The sequence below is a fragment of the Heterodontus francisci genome, chromosome 6 (assembly GCF_036365525.1).
Source record: "Heterodontus francisci isolate sHetFra1 chromosome 6, sHetFra1.hap1, whole genome shotgun sequence".
Taxonomy (NCBI): Eukaryota; Metazoa; Chordata; class Chondrichthyes; order Heterodontiformes; family Heterodontidae; genus Heterodontus; species Heterodontus francisci.
The window spans coordinates 37,903,369-37,925,778 of record NC_090376.1 but is presented as its reverse complement, the minus strand read 5'-3'; the positions used below and the strand labels follow the sequence as shown (position 1 = coordinate 37,925,778).

General features: G+C 41.3%; 1 protein-coding gene across 4 annotated transcripts in view; it reads right to left on the bottom strand.

Moving 5' to 3' along the window:
* The window catches only part of stard13b (StAR related lipid transfer domain containing 13b), a 617,921-nt gene that overhangs the window by 528,928 nt on the left and 66,583 nt on the right, over positions 1 to 22,410 (bottom strand). For all 4 annotated transcript variants that reach the window (XM_068033490.1, XM_068033491.1, XM_068033489.1 and 1 more), the window contains exon 2: positions 19,075 to 20,008. In XM_068033490.1, coding sequence (XP_067889591.1) covers positions 19,075 to 19,956 — 882 coding nt within the window. In that variant the 5' untranslated portion in view covers positions 19,957 to 20,008. The remainder of the gene's footprint in view (positions 1 to 19,074; positions 20,009 to 22,410) is intronic.

The window sequence follows — 22,410 nt, the reverse complement described above, 5'->3', positions numbered from 1 at the left end:
GTACTCTAAATATGGCCCAATCAATGGGCCTATCCAACCTATTGAACAGGTAAAATGTACTTGCTACCTGTAAGGACAAGGATAAAGACTGTCTGAAGAACAGCCAAGATCTGGAAATCATTGGCACCTTACAGCAGGAGGCTATCTAAAGGGAAGAGGAGAAAGAGGGGAAAATTAATGTTGTAGTTGTAGGGTATTCAATAATTAGGGGGCAGATAGCATCCATCCTTTGTATGCAAAATCAAGAGGCCCACATTGTATGTTGCCTTCCTGGTGCCAGGGTGAGGAACATCTCAAACTTGCTTGAAAGGATATCGGGAGGGAGGGGGAAGACCAAGTTATTGTGATCCATGTTGGGACCGACAACATAGGGAAGAGTCGGCAAGAACTCCTGTTTGGAGAGAACCAGGAGCTAGGAGCTAAATTAAAGAGCAGGACCTCATGGGTTATAATCGCTGTGTTATTATCCAAACCACATGCAAATTGGCATAGGGATAAACTGATTGGGGAGGTAACATGTGGTTGAATGATTGAAAGAGTGGCATGGGAAAGAAGGGCTTATGGGATACTGACACCAGTACTGCAACAAGAAGGTACTGTACCACTGGAACCAGGGTCCTACTGGAAAGGATAAATAGGGCAGTCACAAGGACTTGTAAATTGGGGGTGGGGGGGGGGGAGGGGGGAAGTGGGGGGAAGGAGGGCTTGGGTGGAAAAGGTAGTATAAATGACAGTTCAAAAACAAAAGAAAGAGAAGAGAGTAGAATAACAGTCAGAAATTGTGTTATAGGCACTACAGGTAAAGAGAAAACGAAAAGATGTGAATTAAACCAGGAGGGTGAAATAAGAAATGTATGAGTAAAACATTCGCGCAATAGCGCAGTTTACAGTGTATGGCCCAAAAAAACATTCTTTATATAAAAACACTGAGTACATGGAACAAACTGAATGAACTGCAGGTGCAAATTCAACTTGGAGGATATGACATGGTAGCCATTACTGAGATATGACTGCAAGATGGTTAGGACTGGGAACTAAATATACCTGGTTTTTAAAGTTGACAGGAAAGATAGAGAAAATTGTCGAGGGGGATGAGTAGCCTTAGTGATTGAGGATGAAATCACTTGAATGATGAGTGAGGATATAATAGAAGGTAAGCAGGCAGTGGAGACTTTATAGGTAGAATTAAGAAATAGAAAAGGACTTAAGACTTTAGTGGGACTTGTGTATAGGCTCCCTGGTAGCAGCTGTGATGTGGTAGATTGTATAAGTGAAGAGATTAGACAATCGAATAGCAAAAGCAGATTGGCTTTAATGGGGGATTTTAACTTTCATACAGATTGAGATAAACTGACTTGCACATGTTAGAAGGGTAGTGAATTTCTTGAGTGCGTCCGGGATAATTTTCTGCAGCAATGCGTCCTAGAGTCAAAAGGAAGCAGGCAATATTCGAGTTAGCAATGAATAATGAGCCTGATTTAGTTAACAGCCTAATGGTGCGTTAAAATTTATCTAATTGCGATCATAATATGATCAGGTTCAACCTCATGTTTGAAAGAGAGAAACCGGAAACAGCTACTATGATTCTAGATTTAGGGAAGGCTGACTTCAATGTGATGAGACAGAGACTGTCCACAGTAAAATGGGAAAAGTTGTTCATGGGTAAAATGACAGAAGAATGTTGGAAGGTGTGCAAAGAAGAATTTAATGTGATACAGATCCAGTTTGGACACTTAAGTGGCAAGAGGTCTAAATTGCCAGAAAAGACAGCCATGAATAATAAAACAGGTAAGAGACAACAGGCTGAATATTCCAAGCTGTGAGATGGGCTTAAAGGCGGTGTGGAGAGGAGGCAGGAAAGAAGCAGGAAACACCAATGGAATGCTGTCCTGCCTCCCAGCAACTTTCCCAGGGCTGGTTTGCCACGAGAATAGGCAGCCCACTCCACAAAGGTGGGCAAGCAATGAAGCCAATGAAGAACCCAATCAAGCGCCATTTACACCCAGCACTGAGACTTTCCCAGAGTGGCAACGGCCCCCCACTGTGTTGGGAAGCCAGCAATGCTGCGGAGGAGGCCTCTCACAAGATTTGAGTAATTCATAGTTTAATGCAAGCTCTGAATCTGCAGGACTGCGAGATTATTACTTTTTCAATAAAAAGTTTTAAATTGCAAGCCACTGGCTTTTTATTCTTTTGCAATATATATTTTTCACTTTTTTAAGTGGCTGGAGTAACTGGCAGCATCAGGAGATTGAAAGGTTCACAGAGGTTCAGAAGTGGCCATAGGCACTGTTCTGAAAGGGACAATGTTGTGTTATTGGTTTTTAACACAAACATACCAAACACTGTGACAATGATTGGTAACCTAAACAATGGGTCCTTTATTACAGAATTACAGGAGAGCTCTTCAATACACGTGCTACCTGGTGACTAACACTGCTCCAACTACTGTGTCACATGCTAGCTTGCAACACTTCCTGTGATGATGTATACCAAACTATTTACATATTCAGTAGTACGTTAACTAGTATTCAAGCAGTTAAAGCAATATTACAACAGCGCCCCTTCCTAAAACAGAAAAGTTACATAAGTTATAAACATAATGAAACAGGATAATTGTGAGCAGTATTTACACTGACTCTCACATTCATTATTTAAGTGTATTTGAAATGTACAAGTGGTCTACTGACTCGACACTATCTGATAACAGTGAAAGCTTGCTGAGATCTGGAATTATCAATTCTTTTCTCTTGGCTTGTAGGACTAGGCTGACAATTATCTTGCATTTGAGTGTTGTATGTGTCATTTTCCTTAACTCCACTCTCAGAACTTGAATGTGAACATGTTCTTGACCAGAGTTGTCCAACATAGGACCCGTGAGCCAGAATCCAGCCTGCCAAATTTTTCTATCCAGCCTGCCAGCCCACTCCTTTCATACACTCTCTCTTACCCAATATTCACTTTCACACGACAAACTGTTCACCAAACATAGATCTCCCAGGACAGGTTTTCCCCTCAGCTCTGCCTCTGTGCTGTGGATTCTCAGTGGGTATTTATAATTTCTCAGCTCAGTAACTGTTAAACACTCCACTGAGTCTGGTGCCCTGAAGAGTGTCTGTTAACTAGATTCCATGGCAAGAGCCAATCATAGCCGTTACTGTGTTAAACCAATAGCTGGTGCTATGTTATTATATTGATCACGCGCAGACATGTTTCATTACAGTGAAAATACAAATGATCTGTTCTTGGACCCTCCAGACCTTTTGTTTTTCTGTCTCCTCCTGCACTGTCAGATTAGAGAATCATGAATAACAGTAACTCGTGTTCAATCCTTCCCATTCTCAACAACCAGAGATGTCCAGTTACAGAATAATCCCATGTTCAGACAATGGTTTTTCAGACAGTGACCAGCTGTTTCCTTCAATTCAGGACTGGAGACAGATAAATGCATTGCCATAGCTGAACTTACCGAGAGGAGAAGGGACAGTGACTGTCTCATCCGCTACACTGGAGGAGTGTTCACCGTGGCAGTGTGACACGTCCTATCAGTGTGTCCATATCACAGTCAATAACATTATCCCCCTTTTATGTACAACACCAGAGTGAGAAAGAGAAAGAGAGAAAGAGTGAGAGAGAGAGAATCAGTCTTACCATTTCTAACAGTGTGTCCATATCACACTGAATAACAGTATTACACCTTCATATGTATCACCAGAGAAAGAGAACCAGTATTACAAAAGAGAGTATACATATCACATGCAATAATTGTATCCCTAATTGCTGAGTTTTTCATCTATCGACTTCAAAATCCTTAATTACAAGTATTGATATGTACCGATATCTATACTTAACTGTGATGAACTAAGTTGTTCGCAGACATTGACTTCTTGGGCAAGCAAAAATAATGCCAGGTGTCTCACTAAATCAATGGTCAACATAGTGACTAGAAAATAAGTTAATAAATTAGTCTTCTCATTTAAAGCTGGTTTACAAAAAGCACATAATTATAATGTGATCCCTCATGTGAAAAGGTTGGGCACCCCTATTCTTGACGCTACAGGAGTGTTAAGTATGATGTTGTTTGATAACTCTCTCAGCTGACATCTATTCCTTATCAAAGCTGCTCCATTTGTGTGGTTGTGGGGGGGGGGGGGGGTGCCTTACCTTGTATGTCCGTGGTTCGTTACAGATCTCGGAGGCTTCCACAGGGAACCATGTCTTCTCTTGCAGGTGGATCACTATAACCTGCTGTCCGACCTGCAGAGGAGGTAACTCCATACCTGCATGTCTATCATGTGTTATTGTTATTCTCTCTTGTCTTGCCAATAGTTTATCTTGGATTGACGACGATCTGATCAGATGATGACTTGGAAGAGTTGCCCTGTCTTGCCTTCCAAACATAATCTCTGCTGGGGATGCTAATGCTGTATCTAGTGGAGTTGCTCATAGATGCAACATAGGTGTTTGAATGTCTTTATTAGTCTGTTTACATTTCAAATTTAGTGACTTTACCGGCTGCACCATCCTTTCTGCTAGTCCATTTGTCCTTGGATAGTGTGGAGGTGACGTAACATGATTTATAACCCTCTTTGCGCACATGTCTTGATATGGCTTACTGGTTACCCAACACTATCTCCTCCAGGGAAACAAAAAGACCGAAAATTGCTTTCATCATGTTTGCTACTGATGTGCTGGATATATCCCGCAGTTGGCGACTGATAGGAAATTTGGAGAAGTAGTCAGTAATAAGTAAGAAGTTGTCACCTTTGACTGTAAATAAATCAGTATGTGATTACTGGATGTGATGGAACCTCATGAGGGTGAAATGGCTCTTTGCATGGGCTCGGCTGATGATCTTGACCTGCATCGCACATCCTCACTGCTCCTTTTATGTCATTATTTTTCCCTGGCCAATAAACTGTCTCACATGCAAGTCATCTTGACTTTTCTATCCCCCATGTGACTTTGATGTAATTGGATAAGAATACCTTGACTAAGCACTTTTAGTATCAGTACTATTCTGTCCTTGAAAATGACTCCACTTGATATCATGAATTCGTCATGGTATGGCCAAAAGGTTCTGACATCTGTGGGAACCTCTTGCATTGTATCTGCCATCTACTGATGATGAGCTGCCAAAGTGCAGTGGAAGCAGAGTCTTTAAATATTTTTAAGGTAGAAGTGATAGATTCTTGATAAGCAAGGGGGTGAAAGCTTTTCGGGGTAGGTGGGGATGTGGAGTCGAGGTTACAATCAGATCAGCCATGATCTTATTGAATGGCAGAGCAGGCTCAAGGGACCGAGTGGCCTACTCCTGCTCCTAATTAGTATGTTTGTATGTGCTCTGAGGATAGGATCTTTAAATCTGTTCACATTTTTTCTGTCCAAATCACATTAGGTCAATATTGTACACATCTTCTAGTTCCACATCCACTTTGTCCATTTGGACATGTAATGGTATATCTTCTGTCTTCTTGGGGTTGAGTAGCCTGCTCAATGTGTCAGACATAACCATGAGGTTTCCATGTTTATATCAGACCTCACAATCGTACCCCTGTACTTTGATTAGTAGCCTTTGGAGTCGAGATGGCGCACTGGTGAGTGTTTTTTGCCAAATCATTGCCAGCGGCTTGTAATCAGTGTCGACAACAAAGCCTTGCCAAATAGTTACGTGTGGAATCTAGTAATACCGAACACTAATGCCAATGTTTCTCATTCCATGTTTGAATAGTTCGCCTGAGTGGGTGCCAAACTTTTAGAACCAAATGCAATTGGTCTACCTTCCTCTAACAGACATTTTTTTTTATTCGTTTGTGGGATGTGGCGTCGCTGGCAAGGCCAGCATTTATTGCCCATCCCTAATTGCCATTGAGTGGCCTGTTTGGCCATTTCAGAGGGCATTTAAGAATCAATCACATTTGCTGTGGGTCTGGAGTCACATGTAGGCCAGACCAGGTAGGGACAGCAGATTTCCTTGCTCAAAGGACATGAGTGAACCAGATGGGTTTTTACAACAATTGACAATGGTTTCATGGTCACCATCAGACTAGTTTTTGTTTTTAAATTCCAGATTTATTAACTGAATTCAAATTTCACCATCTGCCAGGCTGGATTCAAACCCATGTCCCTATGAACTTGGGCTCTGAAGTACTAGTCTAGTGACATGCTCTGAGACCCTTTGGTGAAGCATCTACTTCGAGTATAGTTTCTTTCCTTGGGTCGTAATATTGTAAATATGCTTCAGACTGTTTTAACGAATCGAATGTGTGCTGATGATCTTTGTGCCACAAGAATGGCATATCTTTCTTGAGAAGTTCATGCAGTGATGATGCTTTCTCAGAGAAATTTGAGATCTATGGTGCTGAAAAGTTAAACAGGCCCAAACATCTCTGAAAATCTTCATTGCCTTGAGTAGGCATTGATTGTACATCCTCAACTTGACTGGGATCTGGCCATATTCCAGTGTCAGAATAGATTGAACCAAAAAAATTAATATGGCTCACACTGATAGCACATTTTTTGTTATTAAACACAAGACCTTCTCTTCTAGTCATCTCTATTAGAACCTGAAGATTCTGATCATGCTCCTCCTTGGTACTTCCCATGTCATCACAATGCAAACACATCCAGGAACACTCTCAGTAATGGGATCCATATGCTGTTGAAACAAGCCTTGACTCACTGATGGACCGAATGACAACCATGGAAATCAATACCTCTCAAATGATGTTCTGAAAGTTGTTAGTTCCTGTGAATCTTTGGCAAGGTGGACCAACCAGTATCCATGTTTTGTGTCCAATTTCAAGAAGAACTAGCAAACCTTGGGTTGAGATCTTCTAAAGTAGGAATCCTGTGAGGAAATCTTTTAAGTGCTCGATTCAATCTTCTGGGATCCAGGCGTACTCCAATGGCACCATCTTTCTTAATTACAGTTATACAGCTACACCAATCTGTGTGTTGCTGAACATAGCGAATAATCCTTTGTTATTCCATCCCGTCAAGCTCAGCCTTTAACTTGTCTTTTATGTGGACACTGCACTTCCGCGGTGGATCTATGGAGGGAACTGCATCATCTTTCAGCTGAAGAACAGCATCTCCTATAAAACTGCCCACGGTTTCAAATTTATCCGGGTTCTTCTGTTGCAGATCGTGAATAGACTCAATAGGGTCACACTTGCCTTGATTATCTAGCATTGTCACTTTACTGATCTCGTGAATCGTCAGGATCCGAAGTTCACTGCATGGCGGTAGTCCTAAAACTGCTGGACCATTGGTGTCAACATGAATACTTGTGGTGACCATGCAGAACTTCCATAACTGAACTTCAAAGTCAATGCAACCACACAGTAGATTGGCGAACCATTTTACGTGGTGAGTCTAGTGCTTGTTGGCTGTAACAAACTCCCATTTCACTAGTTTTATGTCTTTGAGTATCCGTAGTGGTAAAATGTTGCTGCTTGCTGCAGTATCTACCTTCAGTCATAGCTTGTGCTTACCACTTTTGTTAGGACATATAATTTTGACTTGGTGAAGGTTTCCAGTTGTGTGATTGCATCCATGTGCTGCGTAACTGTTACCTTCTGGAAGCTTGTTCACTTTCAGTGCTTTCTTTGCTGTCCAGGTTTTGGACAGGGACATGCCTGTGCTTGGCACTGGACTTGGTGAACTCTTTTTTATTCTTACTACTAGGCAGCGTCTGTTTTTTATTGAGCTGTGGCTTGCTGTGGCTCCTGACTGCTTCTTCATTGCCAGATTTTCTGCACAGTCTTGCCCAGTGTCCCTTTAGCCCACATGCCTTGCATGCATCTCTGAATGCAGAACATTTATGTGGCTGATGCATTAGACTGCACTTGCTGCATGCCTTGCCCTGTTGAGGTGTCTTGGCTACCACACCTATAGTTGCTGCTGCTCCAAGCGCTAGTATATATTGCCTGCTTGCAGCTATGGCTTTATATTTTCTGCCATCCTTGAAGAGACTGTCAATGTCATATCCTTTTTTCTTATCAAGCAGATCCTTTTGGAATGCCTTTGTTAGATTTGATGCGATTACCAGCTCCATTATTCTCTTGAAGAGTTCTGCATCTGAGAACTCACAATCTTTGCCTTTTTCTAGACGTCTATTGATGAACTGGTCAATAGTTTCTTTGGGTTGTTGTCTCGTGGCCATCACTTTGTCAGGCAAACCCCACCTGCCAAGACTGAGGCACACATTATTTCGCCACATGAACATTGAAACTTAAAATTGCAAGCCCTAATCGGAAAGACATTTCCATGGTAACAGACAATGTTGAAACAATGTGGGTCCAGCAATTGCTTCTCCAATACATAGAAGTGGTCAGACCAGTTTTGGACACATGACTGGCTGGCTGACTTCCAACCAAAGAGGTTGAGGAGAGGCAAAGCCGTGTGCTCATGGAGTAAACACCTCTCCTGGAACTGAAGCAAGAACATTTCCTCTCCTGCCTGTCTACCTGCTTCATCTCTTCCCACGGAACTGAATCTTGTGAAAACATGTGAAACTAAAAGAGAGAAAGATTTCCTACGTGAACAAGGTTAAGAAGACGACTAGGCCCCAACAAAGTGCAAGACCATATCTTCAATCAAGGACTACAGCAAGCTCGAGAAACAGTAACAAGATAATGCCTCAAGCTGTTCTACTTAACTTTTCTTCTGCTCTTTTCTGTCCCTATTTTGCATGTTTATATTGCGTGTGCATGCTCGCGGCAGCGCGTCGTATATCCATAGGCATGAACTGTATTAGGATTTAAGTTTAAGGTTTTAATAAATTTCCTCTTTCTGCTTTAAACCAAAGAAAGCCTGTGTGTGCTCAGTTCTTTGCCTTATAATTGGAAACTGTGAACACGGATTCACAAAATGGGAAGCTCAAAACACAATGTGTTTAAAATTAAACCCTGTTACCATAAGACCAGGTAATAACAGCCAAAGACCCCTAGACATTGCTCACCTGGTCGCAACAACTTCAAATCGATCCTAAAGTTGACCTTGACTCTTAGTTGGTCTTTCAGTGCTGTCCAGAGTTTAGATGGGTCTTTCTGGTCTGCTTCTGACAGTCCAGAAGTGTTGATGCGATGCAGCCCTTCATTGCCAATCTCAATCTTTATCTTTATTACTTGCTTGTCGAGTTCTGTGACCACAAGGTCTACAAAGCATAACTCCATGCGCTGCCTAAAAAGGTGGAACTTATGAACATTCCAATTCATAGCTGGGTATTTTGTTGTCATGGCATTGTTATGGCCTGGTGAGGAGGGGGTCACAGTTGCCCCTCTTGCCCTTCCTCTTATTTGATGACAACAGGGTTTATTACTATTTTTAAAAACAGTGGTTGCGCTTATCACCTCAGTGAGTGTTTTACCTTTTACCTATAATGTGATCCTGAAAGAGCCAATCGGACAGGTTTTCTTGAGTTTAACCAAGAATAGTAAGATTCTTATATCAACAAGCTAAACCCAATCTAAAATAATAAAAAAAAGTACGCTACACATTCACGCACACATTCACACGAGGATCACACATACACACAAATAGCTTACAAAGTGGGAAGTAGGTTTTTTGGTTGGATTAAAGTCCAGAATAAATAAAAGTTAAGTACACAGTCTAAGGTGGGATGATTTGGTGGTCTTCTGGCTGCAGTTGTGTTCTTGAAGTCTTTGGCTGGTTAAAGTACACTCTGTAGCTGGACCGCTTTGATCAGGGGTTTTTTGAAGGCAGACTTGTAGGTGGCTCTCTTCCCCTGGTCTTTGGTTGTAGCAGTCTATAGGCTTGGAGGGTCCACAGTCACAGACGGTTTTCAAACTTGATGTTTTCTGGAAAGCAAGAGAGAAAGGGAGGCACACAGTCTTCTCTGCTGCTGCACACTCAGTTACTGCTTGTCTCTTGTCTGTGTAACAAAACTCCCATTTTTTTCAGAATGGACAGATGGTCACATGACTGCCTCAGGTATTCTTTGGAACCTTCTAATGAGATACAAAGTTCAGAATTGGCTCCACATGCCAATATTTACAGTCAGAGGGGTTTTCTCTTTCAAAGTCAATGTGTTAGGATTACCTTAACTGCCATGCTAATGAAGCAATCCTAGGTAATTCAATTACTTAGAACAAGCCATTGTTCTAGGTCCAGGGCTTCTCAGATTTCTGGCTCCAGTTGGGCCTTGGAATGTGCAAAGGTGTTTCAGATGCAAATTGCGGTGGCCATCTTGGCTGCCAGATTTTTTTTAAGTTAACTGATTTTCACCATTAAAAGTCTAATGTAAGTTTCTAACCGATGAATTCATATTTCTCATTTGGCATAAAGTGTTTTCCTGACAGCATCAAATCTATTTGCTCAAAGGAATTCTTTTTCTAGGGCTTTTCCCTTACATTATTTTCATTTTAATAGCTTTCCTTCAAGGAAAATATCAATGCAGGTCTACAGTGCCTGCCAAGCCCTGAGCTCTATGGCTGCAGTGCAGGCTTTCAGTCTCTGCATGGGGAGACCCGCTCATGGAGCGCTTTTTGGCAGAAAAACCACAATGCTTAATGGCGATGCAGTCTTATAGCCCCAACTCAGATTGACTCTTTTTTTCCTCTTTTGATCCCTAGTCCATAAAAGTACTGCCATTCTAGCCAACTGCCGTTCGACAAAAATCCCCTTTTTGGTTATTCACTCTCTCTCGGAGTACTGATTCTCAATAGTAGTTTTGAATATGGCCTTATATCATGCTGGTGATGTTTCCTCCAGCTATTTTCAATGTTGTCCCAGGCTTTTATGACTTTAAACGGGAGAAACTGTCGTCTATGATGTCGCGCTTGTGATCGCTGTCACTGTGTTGAACACTGCTGCTAACATGTTGTTGCCTCTCTGCATCGCTGCTACCCTATTGTGTTGCGCTGCCACCATATGTGTTATTGAATTTTAACACAATCGTACCAAACACTGATAATAATTGGTAAGCTAAACGAAGGGTTCTTTGTTACAGAATAGCTGAATTATAGGAGAGCTCTTCAATACACTATTGCTACCTACTGACTAACACTGCTCCAACTACTGTGTCACATGCTAGCTTGCATCACTTCCTATGATGATGTATATCAAATTATTTACATATTCAGTAGTATGTTAACTAGTATTCAAGGAGTTGAAGCAATATCACAACAGACAACCCTCACAGCACTTTGTCATATTTTTCCCTACTGAAGAGGGAGGCCTTCATGAGCACCTCCATTTTGAGGCACTCCCTCAGTCTCCCTCTTCTCCAGCAGTGCTCATATCTCCTGGTGGGTCTGCCATGTGGACATTGTTGTGAACCCTCCTAATGGGCCTCCCGCTTCCCTGGTCCACCTGCCATCCTTAATTGGATGGCAAACACTGGGGCAGTCAATTAGGAGGTCACCTTATGTAAAGGTGCTCTGGCAGGCAAGCTGAGGCCATGCACAGGCTTGGAATCTGCATATACTCCTGACAGGGTCCTGACACATGTGGGAAAATTCAACCCGATGTAGCTATATATCCAGCATTATATTCTCCTTTTTTGGCTTTGTCTATCTGCACTTGTGCTTTCAGGGCATTATGTATTTGAACCTCTAGATCTCTTTGTTTATCCACATCTTTCAGAATCTTTCTATTGAGGGTATACTTCCATCCCTTAACCTTTTTCCCTCATTGTTGTACATTAAATTATATTTGCCACCTGCCTGCTCATTCTGCTAACCTATCCAATTTGTTATGAAGTCTTTTAAGCTCTGCCTCGTTATTTACCAAACCTCTTGCTTTTTATTTGGCAACAAATTTCAAGGTTGTGCTCCCTATAGTTAAATCAAAATCATCTATAGGAACCAAGAACAAAATGGACCAACTACTATTCATGGGGGTACACCACTTGCAACCATTATCCAAGCTGAACAATGCCCATTTACCCTATCTCTTTGTTTCTTGTGTCAAACACCATTTTTATTTGTGCTGCTACATTTTCTCTTATACTATATACCTAACATTTCTCACAAGCCTCTTATGAAACACCTTATCAAATGCTTTAGAAAAATCCATATCCCCTTCACCTATTGCATTTCTTCAGCTATCCAGTTGGTTACTTCTTCAAAAAAAAAACTCTACTACTTTTGTCATACATGACTTGCCTTTAACAGATCCATGCTGACTGACTTTGATTAAGCCTTCTGTTTCTATATGTTCACTCATGTTATCTTAGATTACAGATTCCAGGAGTTTTCCCACAATTGATGCTGGACAAATTCAGTTGAGGCTTTTCTCCCCTCCTTTAACTTAAGTTACAAAGTCCATGGGTTGAATCTTCCAGCCTTTGAAAATTTTCAGCCGGTGGGACCATTTTCAGGTCACGACCCCGATCACAGCAGCAGCACGCCCATCTGGGTAATTACAGAAGGTGCACAATTAAGAGGCCATTTCCGGGATCACTGTCCAGTTATGGATGGAGAGCAGGTTGTGGGGGCGGGAGGGCGAGTCAGTGCGTGAGACTGCAAGGCCAGCTGGCAGCCTTCACTGTGCATGCAGTAAGAGTGCTGCTAGTGTGCATGGGCCGGGAGAAGGCTGGACAAAATGGAGGAGTGAAACTACTGGAGGGAAAAGCCCCCACTTCACTATTCCTTACTGCAGTCTCCAGGAAATTGCAAGCCTCTGCTTGCGGAAGATCTCAGGCTTGCCAATTTGCATCTTAAGGCGGTAGATTTAATTTATTATGACACTCTGATCTCCCACTCTGCATGTGCCTCCTGTCACCTGGCAGGCTGCAGACACGAAAGGGATGCCATGTGATACCGGTAAAATCTTATTTACACCATAAAAGTGCTGCTAATTGGTTGCTGATTATCCTGAATTGACTTCCCACCAGTGCTGGGCGGGTTGCCTTCACTGCACTGAAACTGCCTCTGTGAAAGGCACGAGGAGGTGACAGCACATCAGGAAATGGCACAACTTCCTTCTCTGTGATTTTCCTGGTGCCACCACCCCACCCACTGCCACCCACCACCGCCTCTAAATGTGCCTCGGAGTCCCTGAGAAAATACCCTTCCATGTAACTACTTGTTTTTACATATCAGGGCCATTGTTGATTTATCAGCTTTTTGGGGCTGTATCAGTCTTTATAAAACCTTTTGCTAGTTTTCTAGGCTAACATCTATGGAGATTATTAGTGTATAATGTTCATTTGCATTGTTTGAAAAAAGTAGTCCCTGCCAAAGGAAATTTAATATGGCTGAGCTTTTAATATGTTTTCACCTTGATTCAGCAAAGCAATTATTGCCCATTAAGATTTGTATGGAATTACAAAGAGGAAATGTTAACCTAAGTAAGGTTAGCTTCTGGTTTATAGTTTTCTTTCTTTTTACGAATAATAACATTCCATTGGCTTATCCACCTTCTGACCAAATACCTTTATGGAGCCAATGTGTTAAATATTTCTGGTGATTTGATTCATATTTGGTTAAATAGATTTCCTTGAAACTCAGGATTGAACAAGCCACACTGAAGCAGTGTAAAAGTATCTCACAGCACTGTGAGCAATGGATCTGTAAATGTTACACTGCTGAATATATTGCAAATGAGCAATCATTAATTGATGCTAACAACACAGAGCCTTCTGATTCACTCAGCATTTCGAATGAGTTACTTTGTTTCTATTTTAAATTACGTTGAAACAATTGTTGAAAATACCGTAAACTAAAAATTATTTGTTCCAGCCACATCAGTTTAACTAACTACATCAGTGTAAAGAAAGGAAAGAATTCCCGATGAGCCAAACTATGAACTGTTTCAGTGAAAGTCAAGATAGGGTAGTTATGCAGTTAGATGAATGGCAGCATATGTGGAATAGGCAAGTCTTAGGCTGAATGAATAATGATAACCCAGTCAAATAGTTTCAGGCCTCAACATAATTAAACCTTAAAATATTGACAGGAGGCAGCCCTCAATTAAATCTTGTGAAAACTGTTTGGGTAGGATTTTATTCACTTTGCACTGAGGCAAAAATGTATTTGTGGCTATTTAATGATGGGAATCATTTTACAGTTGTTCAGTTCTCCCTCCTCCTTTATTTATAATAATGAATTGTGAAAAATGGAGCAGAGATCATTAACTCTGACTGCCTCTGGCTGCATTTTATCAGAATTTAGGGCAAACATGAAGCGACCACACAACATTCCACGAGCAGACACAGTTCTAGTATTTCATTTGTGCTGCAATGTAAAAATTACTTACATATGTCTCACTCCAGTGGGCTGACTATCCAAAAAACATCACTATTACCCACTTTTATATGGAAATTTTACAAAATTGCTTGATCATTTGTGTGAGACTTTTATTCCCTAACACACATAATAGCTTCAGATTAGAGGATTGATATTTCTTAAATGATGTGAAATGGCACATCACTCCAACACTACCACCCAGAGAATGTCTAACTGTATCTGTGAATACCTGAGATTATCGTGACACCATTTGTCAGAATCACGTATCCTTTTCTCAGTGACTTATAACTTGGACTTTTTTCAACCATTGCATGTTAATCTTATAAATTCATTGAACATATTCCAAAGCTGATAAATTTTAGTTCTTGGTAATAAAATATAACTGATTATCCAACATACATTTTCAACCTTTATCCTAAGTTATAGATTATATTTAAAAATACCATCATATAAATTTGAAGTTGCCTTTTGAAATGATATTCTGTATTAAAAAACGCATTTGGTGGATTGGGGGTCGACGCAATTTGGAAGCAAGAGTAGGCACAAGGTCCTGTCAGCATAGCATGCCATGGATTTGTGCTGTGGGATTCATTAAACAATGCCCTGTCTACTAATTAAGTCCCCAGAGCTGGACTAGCTCTACAGTTAGCTAAAACTGTAGCCAACACCTGACATAGAGGCTATTTTTAGCCCATGATTTTTAATGGATTTGGCACCAGTATCACAAATCATGGGCAAATAGTGCTTAAATATGGGGACTATGTGCGGACTTTTTATTCCCCAGCTAACCACTAGGCCCAAGAAGGGCAGAAAATGACTGATTGGCTAAAGAGCAGGTGATATAGCAACTGTTCTGACTAGCTGTATGTTGGGGACAATATAAAGTCAAGGCATCATAGGACTGATTTTCCTAAGCATTTCTCCCAGAAAACACCCATCACCTGCATCCAATAGTCAAGAAACAGGGCATAGACCATTACTCCCATGTTTTCCCCCATTATTTTACCACTGCAACACACACAGGCCTGACAACTCACCTACATGATGAAAGAAAGGGCCATTCAAGTCCTCATGCCTCATTTTACAGTGTTTGTGAAATCAAATAGGGGACACCCCAAGAAGCAGACAGTGGGTCTTGTGTTAAATCAGGGGGTCTGAGGAGGGGTAGTTCATGGTGGCCTGCCTTCTCGTCTTGTCCCATGCTTATGGAGTGGTGATCCTCAAGCTATACTTTACCTTCTGTCTCTCTCTAATGAAGAGAGATGCCTATGGTCCTTTGGGACTATGGCTAGAACAACAGAGGCCTGGCAGCAAGGCATAGGGAATCCAACAGATAGGTGGGATGAGGCCTCATCTACCTGCTCAGGTGGATGTAAATAGTACTATTGTATGAACAGGGTCATTCTCCTAGTGTCCTAGCCAACTAGCATCACCAATACAAATGATCTGATTTAAATTTACCTTTCTGTGTGTAAAGTGGCTGCTGCATTTGCCTAGAAAACAACAGTGCCTACACTTCAAAAGTAATTATTTAGCCGTGAGATGCTTTGGAACACCTTGAAGATGTGAAAGCTATTATATAAATCCAAATTCTTTCTTAAACAAATGAATCTTGGGCCTTCTGAAGCCAAGGGTCAAATAAACCTGAATGCTTATTGCTAGAATTACAGCATGAACCTGCCTAAGATACAACATTAACTGGGCTCTTGGACAGACCATAACAATGGCTGTTGCAGGACTTTTATTGACTAGATGAATGTTATACCATTGACTTTCACTAACTGTTTTTTTAACAGATCTATATTTGTCATCTTATTATAAAGGTCATTACACTGCACTGCTACAATCTCATTTGTATTTCGATGTTAATGACAGTGAGAATGATGGTGCGAGTACTCACAGTTGCAGCAATGTTTCGAACAACATCACCAGCTATTCCATTGCTATGGAAATCATTATTTTTCACAATTTATATTTCCAAAAGTTCATTTGACTTTATTGTATAATCTAAATACTGTGACAATTGATGTGAGTTAAAAACCAACATAATTAAGATTGAATCCTTGTTCAGTAATAAGCAACAGATATTCACGTGATATAAATGAGGAAAGCTATATGTCCCAGCGCAAATTCAGCCGCCAATTCATCTGATTTTATGGCAGTTGTCTGGGGGGATGCTAAGCGGAATGCTTTGTATAAGTGGAGTGCTCTTTTTTGAGGGAGAAGGCAGCAGGGAAATTACATTTCCCATCTCATCCAAACTCAAGTGTGACCACTGGATGCCACAAACAAAGAGGTAAGTAAAACCTTTATTCTTTTATTTCTACTGAGGAATGCTCCTCCTCACCCCACAAAAATCTTCCGACCTGCTGCAGAGCATTCTCACCCTCTATCTCTCTCCACCCCTCATCCCAGGATCCGTGACTGCATTATCCCACCATCCCAACAGACCTACCTGCTGTCCTGGTCCATCTTCTGCTCTCCGAAATTGGTGAGCTACAATGGAGCATCCTTTCGGCACCCTCAGATCTATGATAACATTTAAACCCTCCTGAGAAATAAAACAATTATCTATCAAGCAGATGCCAAGCCTGAATCTGTCCTTTCGTACTTCTTGTTATGTTTTGTGGTTTTTATTCCAGAAATTTTTCTTGCATTCCATTTCTCAGACTAGCCCTGAAGACAAATCCTCGCTCACTACAAACGGCTGTTAGTCATGCTTCAGTCGGTAGCTCCAACTGAAACATATAAAATAGGCCACTCGAACTTACTTCATCATTCAATAGGATCATGGCAGATCTTTGACCTCAACTCCACTTCCTGGTCTGATCTTCACATCCCTTGACAGCATTAGAGTCCAAAAATCTATTGACGCCAGCCTTGAATATGCACAACGACTGAGAATCCATAGCCCTCTGGGGTAGAGAATTCTAAAGATCCACAACCTTCTGAGTGAAGAAATATTTCCTCATCTCAGTCCTAAATACTTAACCCCTTTCCCTAGGGTATGCCCCCTAATTCTAGATCCTTCTTCCAGGGGGAACAGCCTGTGCTCATCGGCTCTGTCAAGCCCTCTCAGAATCGTTTATGTTTCAATGAGATCGCGTCTCATTCTTCTAAACCAGAGAATACAGACCCATTCTACTCAATCTCGCCATGTAGGAAACCATCTCATCCCAGGAATTAATTGAATGAACCTTCTTTGCACCAACTCAAAGGCAAATATATCCTTCCTTAGGTACACAGTACTCAGGGGGTGGTCTCAGCAAAGCCCTGTACAATTGTAATGAGGTCTCAGGCCCAATATTCCAGGCCTCTATGGACTTCACTATTTGTGCGGAGGGTATTAACCTCTAAGCGGGGCATCCCCTGATTTTAACCCCCAGTGAGTTCCATTCCTAACATGTAAAGCACTTCACTTCCAATTTCTAAGCTATACTTCTTGTAATTAATTCAGAACAAATATGCCTGTTAAACCAAAAGAAATCTGCCAATCAGATTCACATAAAACCCACAGGGTGTTTATATTTATATGGAATTGCTTGGTTCCTTCCTCAGATATTTAAAGCAGGTATAACATCTGTTCTGGAACTATAGGGCTGGATTTTATTAGTGCACCGTGCTCTGCGACATGGAAGTGCCGCTGCACAGCCCCCGCAATATTATGCGCAGGGGCTGATTTAATTAGAGGGGGCAGAGTGCCGCCCCTGATGACATTGAGGGGGCGGCCGCTGCGTCTGCGGCAGCAGGGTCTGGTGCCACTGCGCAGGTGCCTCTTTTTAAAGGGCTTTAAGCCCTTAGCTAAAAATTTAATTTTTAAAGGTGTATTAGTATTAATTTTAATGAAATAAATACTTATACGATGGAGACCCTTTCCCAAACCCCCCAATGGTCTTTGCATTGCCCTATATTAACAGAACTTAATTTATGCACGACCTGAACTTTCCCCCCAACCTTCTCACATTTGCCCTTCCACTCCTTCCCACCATCCCCACACCCAATAAAAATTGTTTTTCCCACTCCCCCACCCTGAAAATCTTAATCCTCCCCCCTCCCCACCAGGTTCTCGCCTCGAAAGATCTGAAGGCATGTGAGGTACGATCTGCTTGGGACAGCCTGAACCAGCAGGTAAGTTCATTTACATCTATTTAAGGTTAATTTAAACATTTAGGTGAAGGCCCCACCCCTTGGCCACACCGAGGTCCCCCCACTGCCAATAATATGTGGCAGACCCTTCTCAACGTCGGCGGTGGGGGCCTCTCCCCGCAGAATTTTACCGGCCTCCCCGCTGCGACCCATGACGTCGAGGGGCTCGTAAAATTCAGCCCCTAGTCTCTTAAAACAAGCTTAGCAATTTTCTGAAAACAATACAGTTTTTTGCTTAACCCCCACTTTTAATATGAGTAAAATATAGGGAAACAATGGGAAAAGTCATAGATAGAAGGCTTCACCTTAATCAAACCTCTCTCCATCAACACCAGCCCATTATTCACAGTGACATCAAAGGCTTTAAAATTTTGTAGTCCCCTAAGAACTGATGTTGCACCTTCCCAAACTATGATAAACAAGCCTTCAACTCGGCGTATGAGGTGCTATTTTTTTAAAAAGTAATTTCACTTTTAAGGAGGCCAAAATTCAAACGTTCCTAAATTTCATTCCAATGCAGGCTATTCTGGCTTCAACACTTATTCTAAGGACACCAAAAGCACATTTGGCTGTCCATTATAGAATGAACCATGCTAATGTATTTCAGTTTATGTTCAGTTCAATATTATATACACACATTTACTGAACCATCAATAGCAATGACATAACTTGCAATTTAAAAGAGTATAATAGCACTTATTTCAATTCTTACCTCTTTTCCTGTTTCTTCTTGATCCCGTGAACTGTCTTTTTCAGAGATCTCAGCTTTTTCAGTGCATTTCCCAAGCTGGCAGAGAGACGTATTCTCACAAGAAAGACTGTTATTCTGTTTTCCACTGGTTGCTCGCTTTCTCTTTCTCATAAAATATCCCACATTCTGTGGTAACTCTGTGAAATTATCTTCAGATGAAGTAAGTCCATGTAACTCATCTGATGCTTCACAAATATGGAGCTCAGTGGTTTCACTGGGTGTACGTTCAGTTTGAGACCCAAAGTCAGAAAATGCAATAATACTCGATCTGAGCTTTTTGACTTTTAGACCACTTGGTGAACTTACTGCATCGCATGCATTTTTATACGGAGAAGAAATGGAAGATGCCACCTCAGGAATTGAGGCATAATCCAGCTCCTCATCACCACTTTCCAAATTCCATTCTGCTGTGTGCAGCAGGACTCCATACTGGCAACCTCTATCAAGCTCTGTATTCCTATTGGGGTGTTCAGATACCCTGCACAATTCCAATGGTCCCACTATACAGAACAGTGGAGGGGAACTCTCATTCTCTAAACTTTTACCACCATCTTCCTTGGGATCATTACTGTCAGCTTTGATTATCCTGTATGACCCTTCTTGTTCACAACCAGTCAAACACTCTTCTTCTGGGGTATGTGTCAATGCCTCCAAACACATGACCGCTCCAGAAATGGGTAACTTCTGATGCTTTGCACTGTATGCTGATTCCATCCCAGTTTCTTTAGTAGATGTGTCCACCAGTGTGCAGGAACCATGAGCAGCACTGCATTTTATATTAAACAGAGGCCTTGATGCCTGACTTTTCCATGTTGTTGAGAGTCTTGTTGATGTACAAATCATTAAGAGTCAGTGGTCTCAGCTTGCCCCAAATGTCACCACATGAGCCACACACCTAAATAATAAGATTTTTTAAAAATACAGCATTAATTTCACTGCAACATTTATAATGGAGCGAGTTGTCTAAAATGGGTTCACTTCTAATCTATGGGGAAAGCCATTCACCTACCCACAGTAAAACACAATCAAATTGGCATTTTGGAGTTAATAATGTTATTTAGGGTTGTTATAGCTACTGGGTATATTAGTATTTTCAGTAAACAAGAGAAACAATGAAGTTCGATTAAAATTACACAACTGGATGGTAAGCACTTCTCTGTGACTTGCTAAAATGAAAGGTCTCAGTTTAAAATGGATAGAATTCCTTTACAACTTCTAATACAGGTGTTGGCATGATGAACAAACTCTCATTTTATGTTATGTAAAGGGGTAGAAGATGAGTAATCAACCTTTGTTTAACAGAGAATGACGGAATATTGTAAAAAAAAAACTGCAGTTATAATGCAGATCATAAATTGTTGCAATGTAATTTTCACATTGCAGTGGGTATATTTTCCTCTGGTTGTTATCATTAATAACAAAGTAGATGAGAATATAATGCAGGGAATCCTAATGTGCAAAGAGCGTGAACAGCATAATGGCTGTCAGATGAACATTTTATTGGATGTGAGATCACATGGCTGAGGTAGCCACAGCCACTAGTGAGTGTAGCAAGGAGGGTGGAGTTGTGTCCACGGGCAGAACAGCCATGATCTTGCAGAATGGCGAAGCAGGCTCGAGGGGCCGAATAGCCTACTCCTGCGCCTGTTCGTATTTCATCTTCACAGCAGTTAATACAATTGGAATTGGGGCACAGGCAATATTTAAAAATTTTAATGTTAAAGTTAACAAAAACTCCAAATGGTATACCTTTGAGTTGCTTATGTTAGAAAAAAAACAATAGTCCAATCAACAGTTTCTAAGGTCAGCAAGCACTTTGTGCATGATTCGAGTATGCACACAGCTTTACTTAGGTGTTTAAGCATCCACACAGCTCTGCACGTGTTTAAGCATGCACATAGCTCCTAACTTGTTTAAGCAGACACACAGCTCAGCACGTGTTTAAGAACGCACAGAGCTCTGCATTTGTGTTTAAGTAGGCACACAGCTATACACATATTTTTAAGTATGCACAGCATGAATGCCATAACCAAATTTCATTATTAATTCATGTTTCCCTTCATTAAACAAGAACTAATCAAAGATACAGAATGTTGACCCATCCCAGAAAGCTAACTGTAGCCCCAAAATGTGCGTATGTCAAAGCACTACTAAATAACATGTTATCATGTGATCATACATATGCACAATATGCCTTGAAGTCTGAAGTGAAACTGCTGCAATCATGCGATCCTGGCATAACTGGCCCACTATTCAGTAACTGAAATTTACTGCATTGCATATCAAATAGAACCCGATAAGTATAGTTCTCTTTTGACTGCACTGGATATCAAAATACTGTGGTAAGTTTTCTTCTACACCACATAGCCAGTAATTAAACAGAGTGGATTGCCTGCCCATTATAGAACCCAACCAATTTTCATTCCAAGTTTTTGGCCAAACGGCCAACTTACTCAGAGGGCTAAGGATGAGATAGGAGGGACCATGTGTGGGGCAGCCTGGTGCTGAAGATGTGCCCATTAGTAGTGCTTGCACCCGCCTGTGCCATTCTGATTGGATGACCACCCACTGATCCCACACACTCCAACGGGGTCAGCAACCACCAGGAATGAATTTCAAGGAATGTTAGGGCCAGTATTTTTTTAAGAAAATAGAATTTGGCCTTGAGAGACTGATTGTGCTTCACACAGACAGCTAAAGGATTCAATAAATGATCTATAAGGAAGACACATTAAAATGGACAATTGGAGTTGTAAAACATTTACACCATTTCTCTAAGTATATTTTCATTGTACTTCCTGACATGTTGTGACCCTTGTAATGGAGAAACCATATGAAATACATTTAATTATTTGGCATATCCCTTGTGATACACATTTTCTACGGTTAGCAAATGTGGCATTATAAAAGAGCATTTCTAAATTGTACATTTGATATATGGATCAATAACACAGTGAAAATTCTCATCTAGAATGTGATGTACTGATACTCAGCTATCCAGTCCAATGCTTTTAACAACATATTCAAGTTTTTAGACATAATGAATAATGTGAGGTATGAATGTGGGCGGCACAGTGGTGCAGTACCACAGCCTCACAGCTCCAGAGACCCGGGTTGAGTGTTGGTACTGCCTGTGTGGAGTTTGCAAGTTCTCCCTGTGACTGCGTGGGTTTCCGCCGGGTGCTCCGGTTTCCTCCCACAGCCAAAGACTTGCAGGTTGATAGGTAAATTGGCCATGGTAAATTGCCCCTTGTGAAGGTAGGTGGTTGGATAATTGGGGATGTGGTAGGGAATATG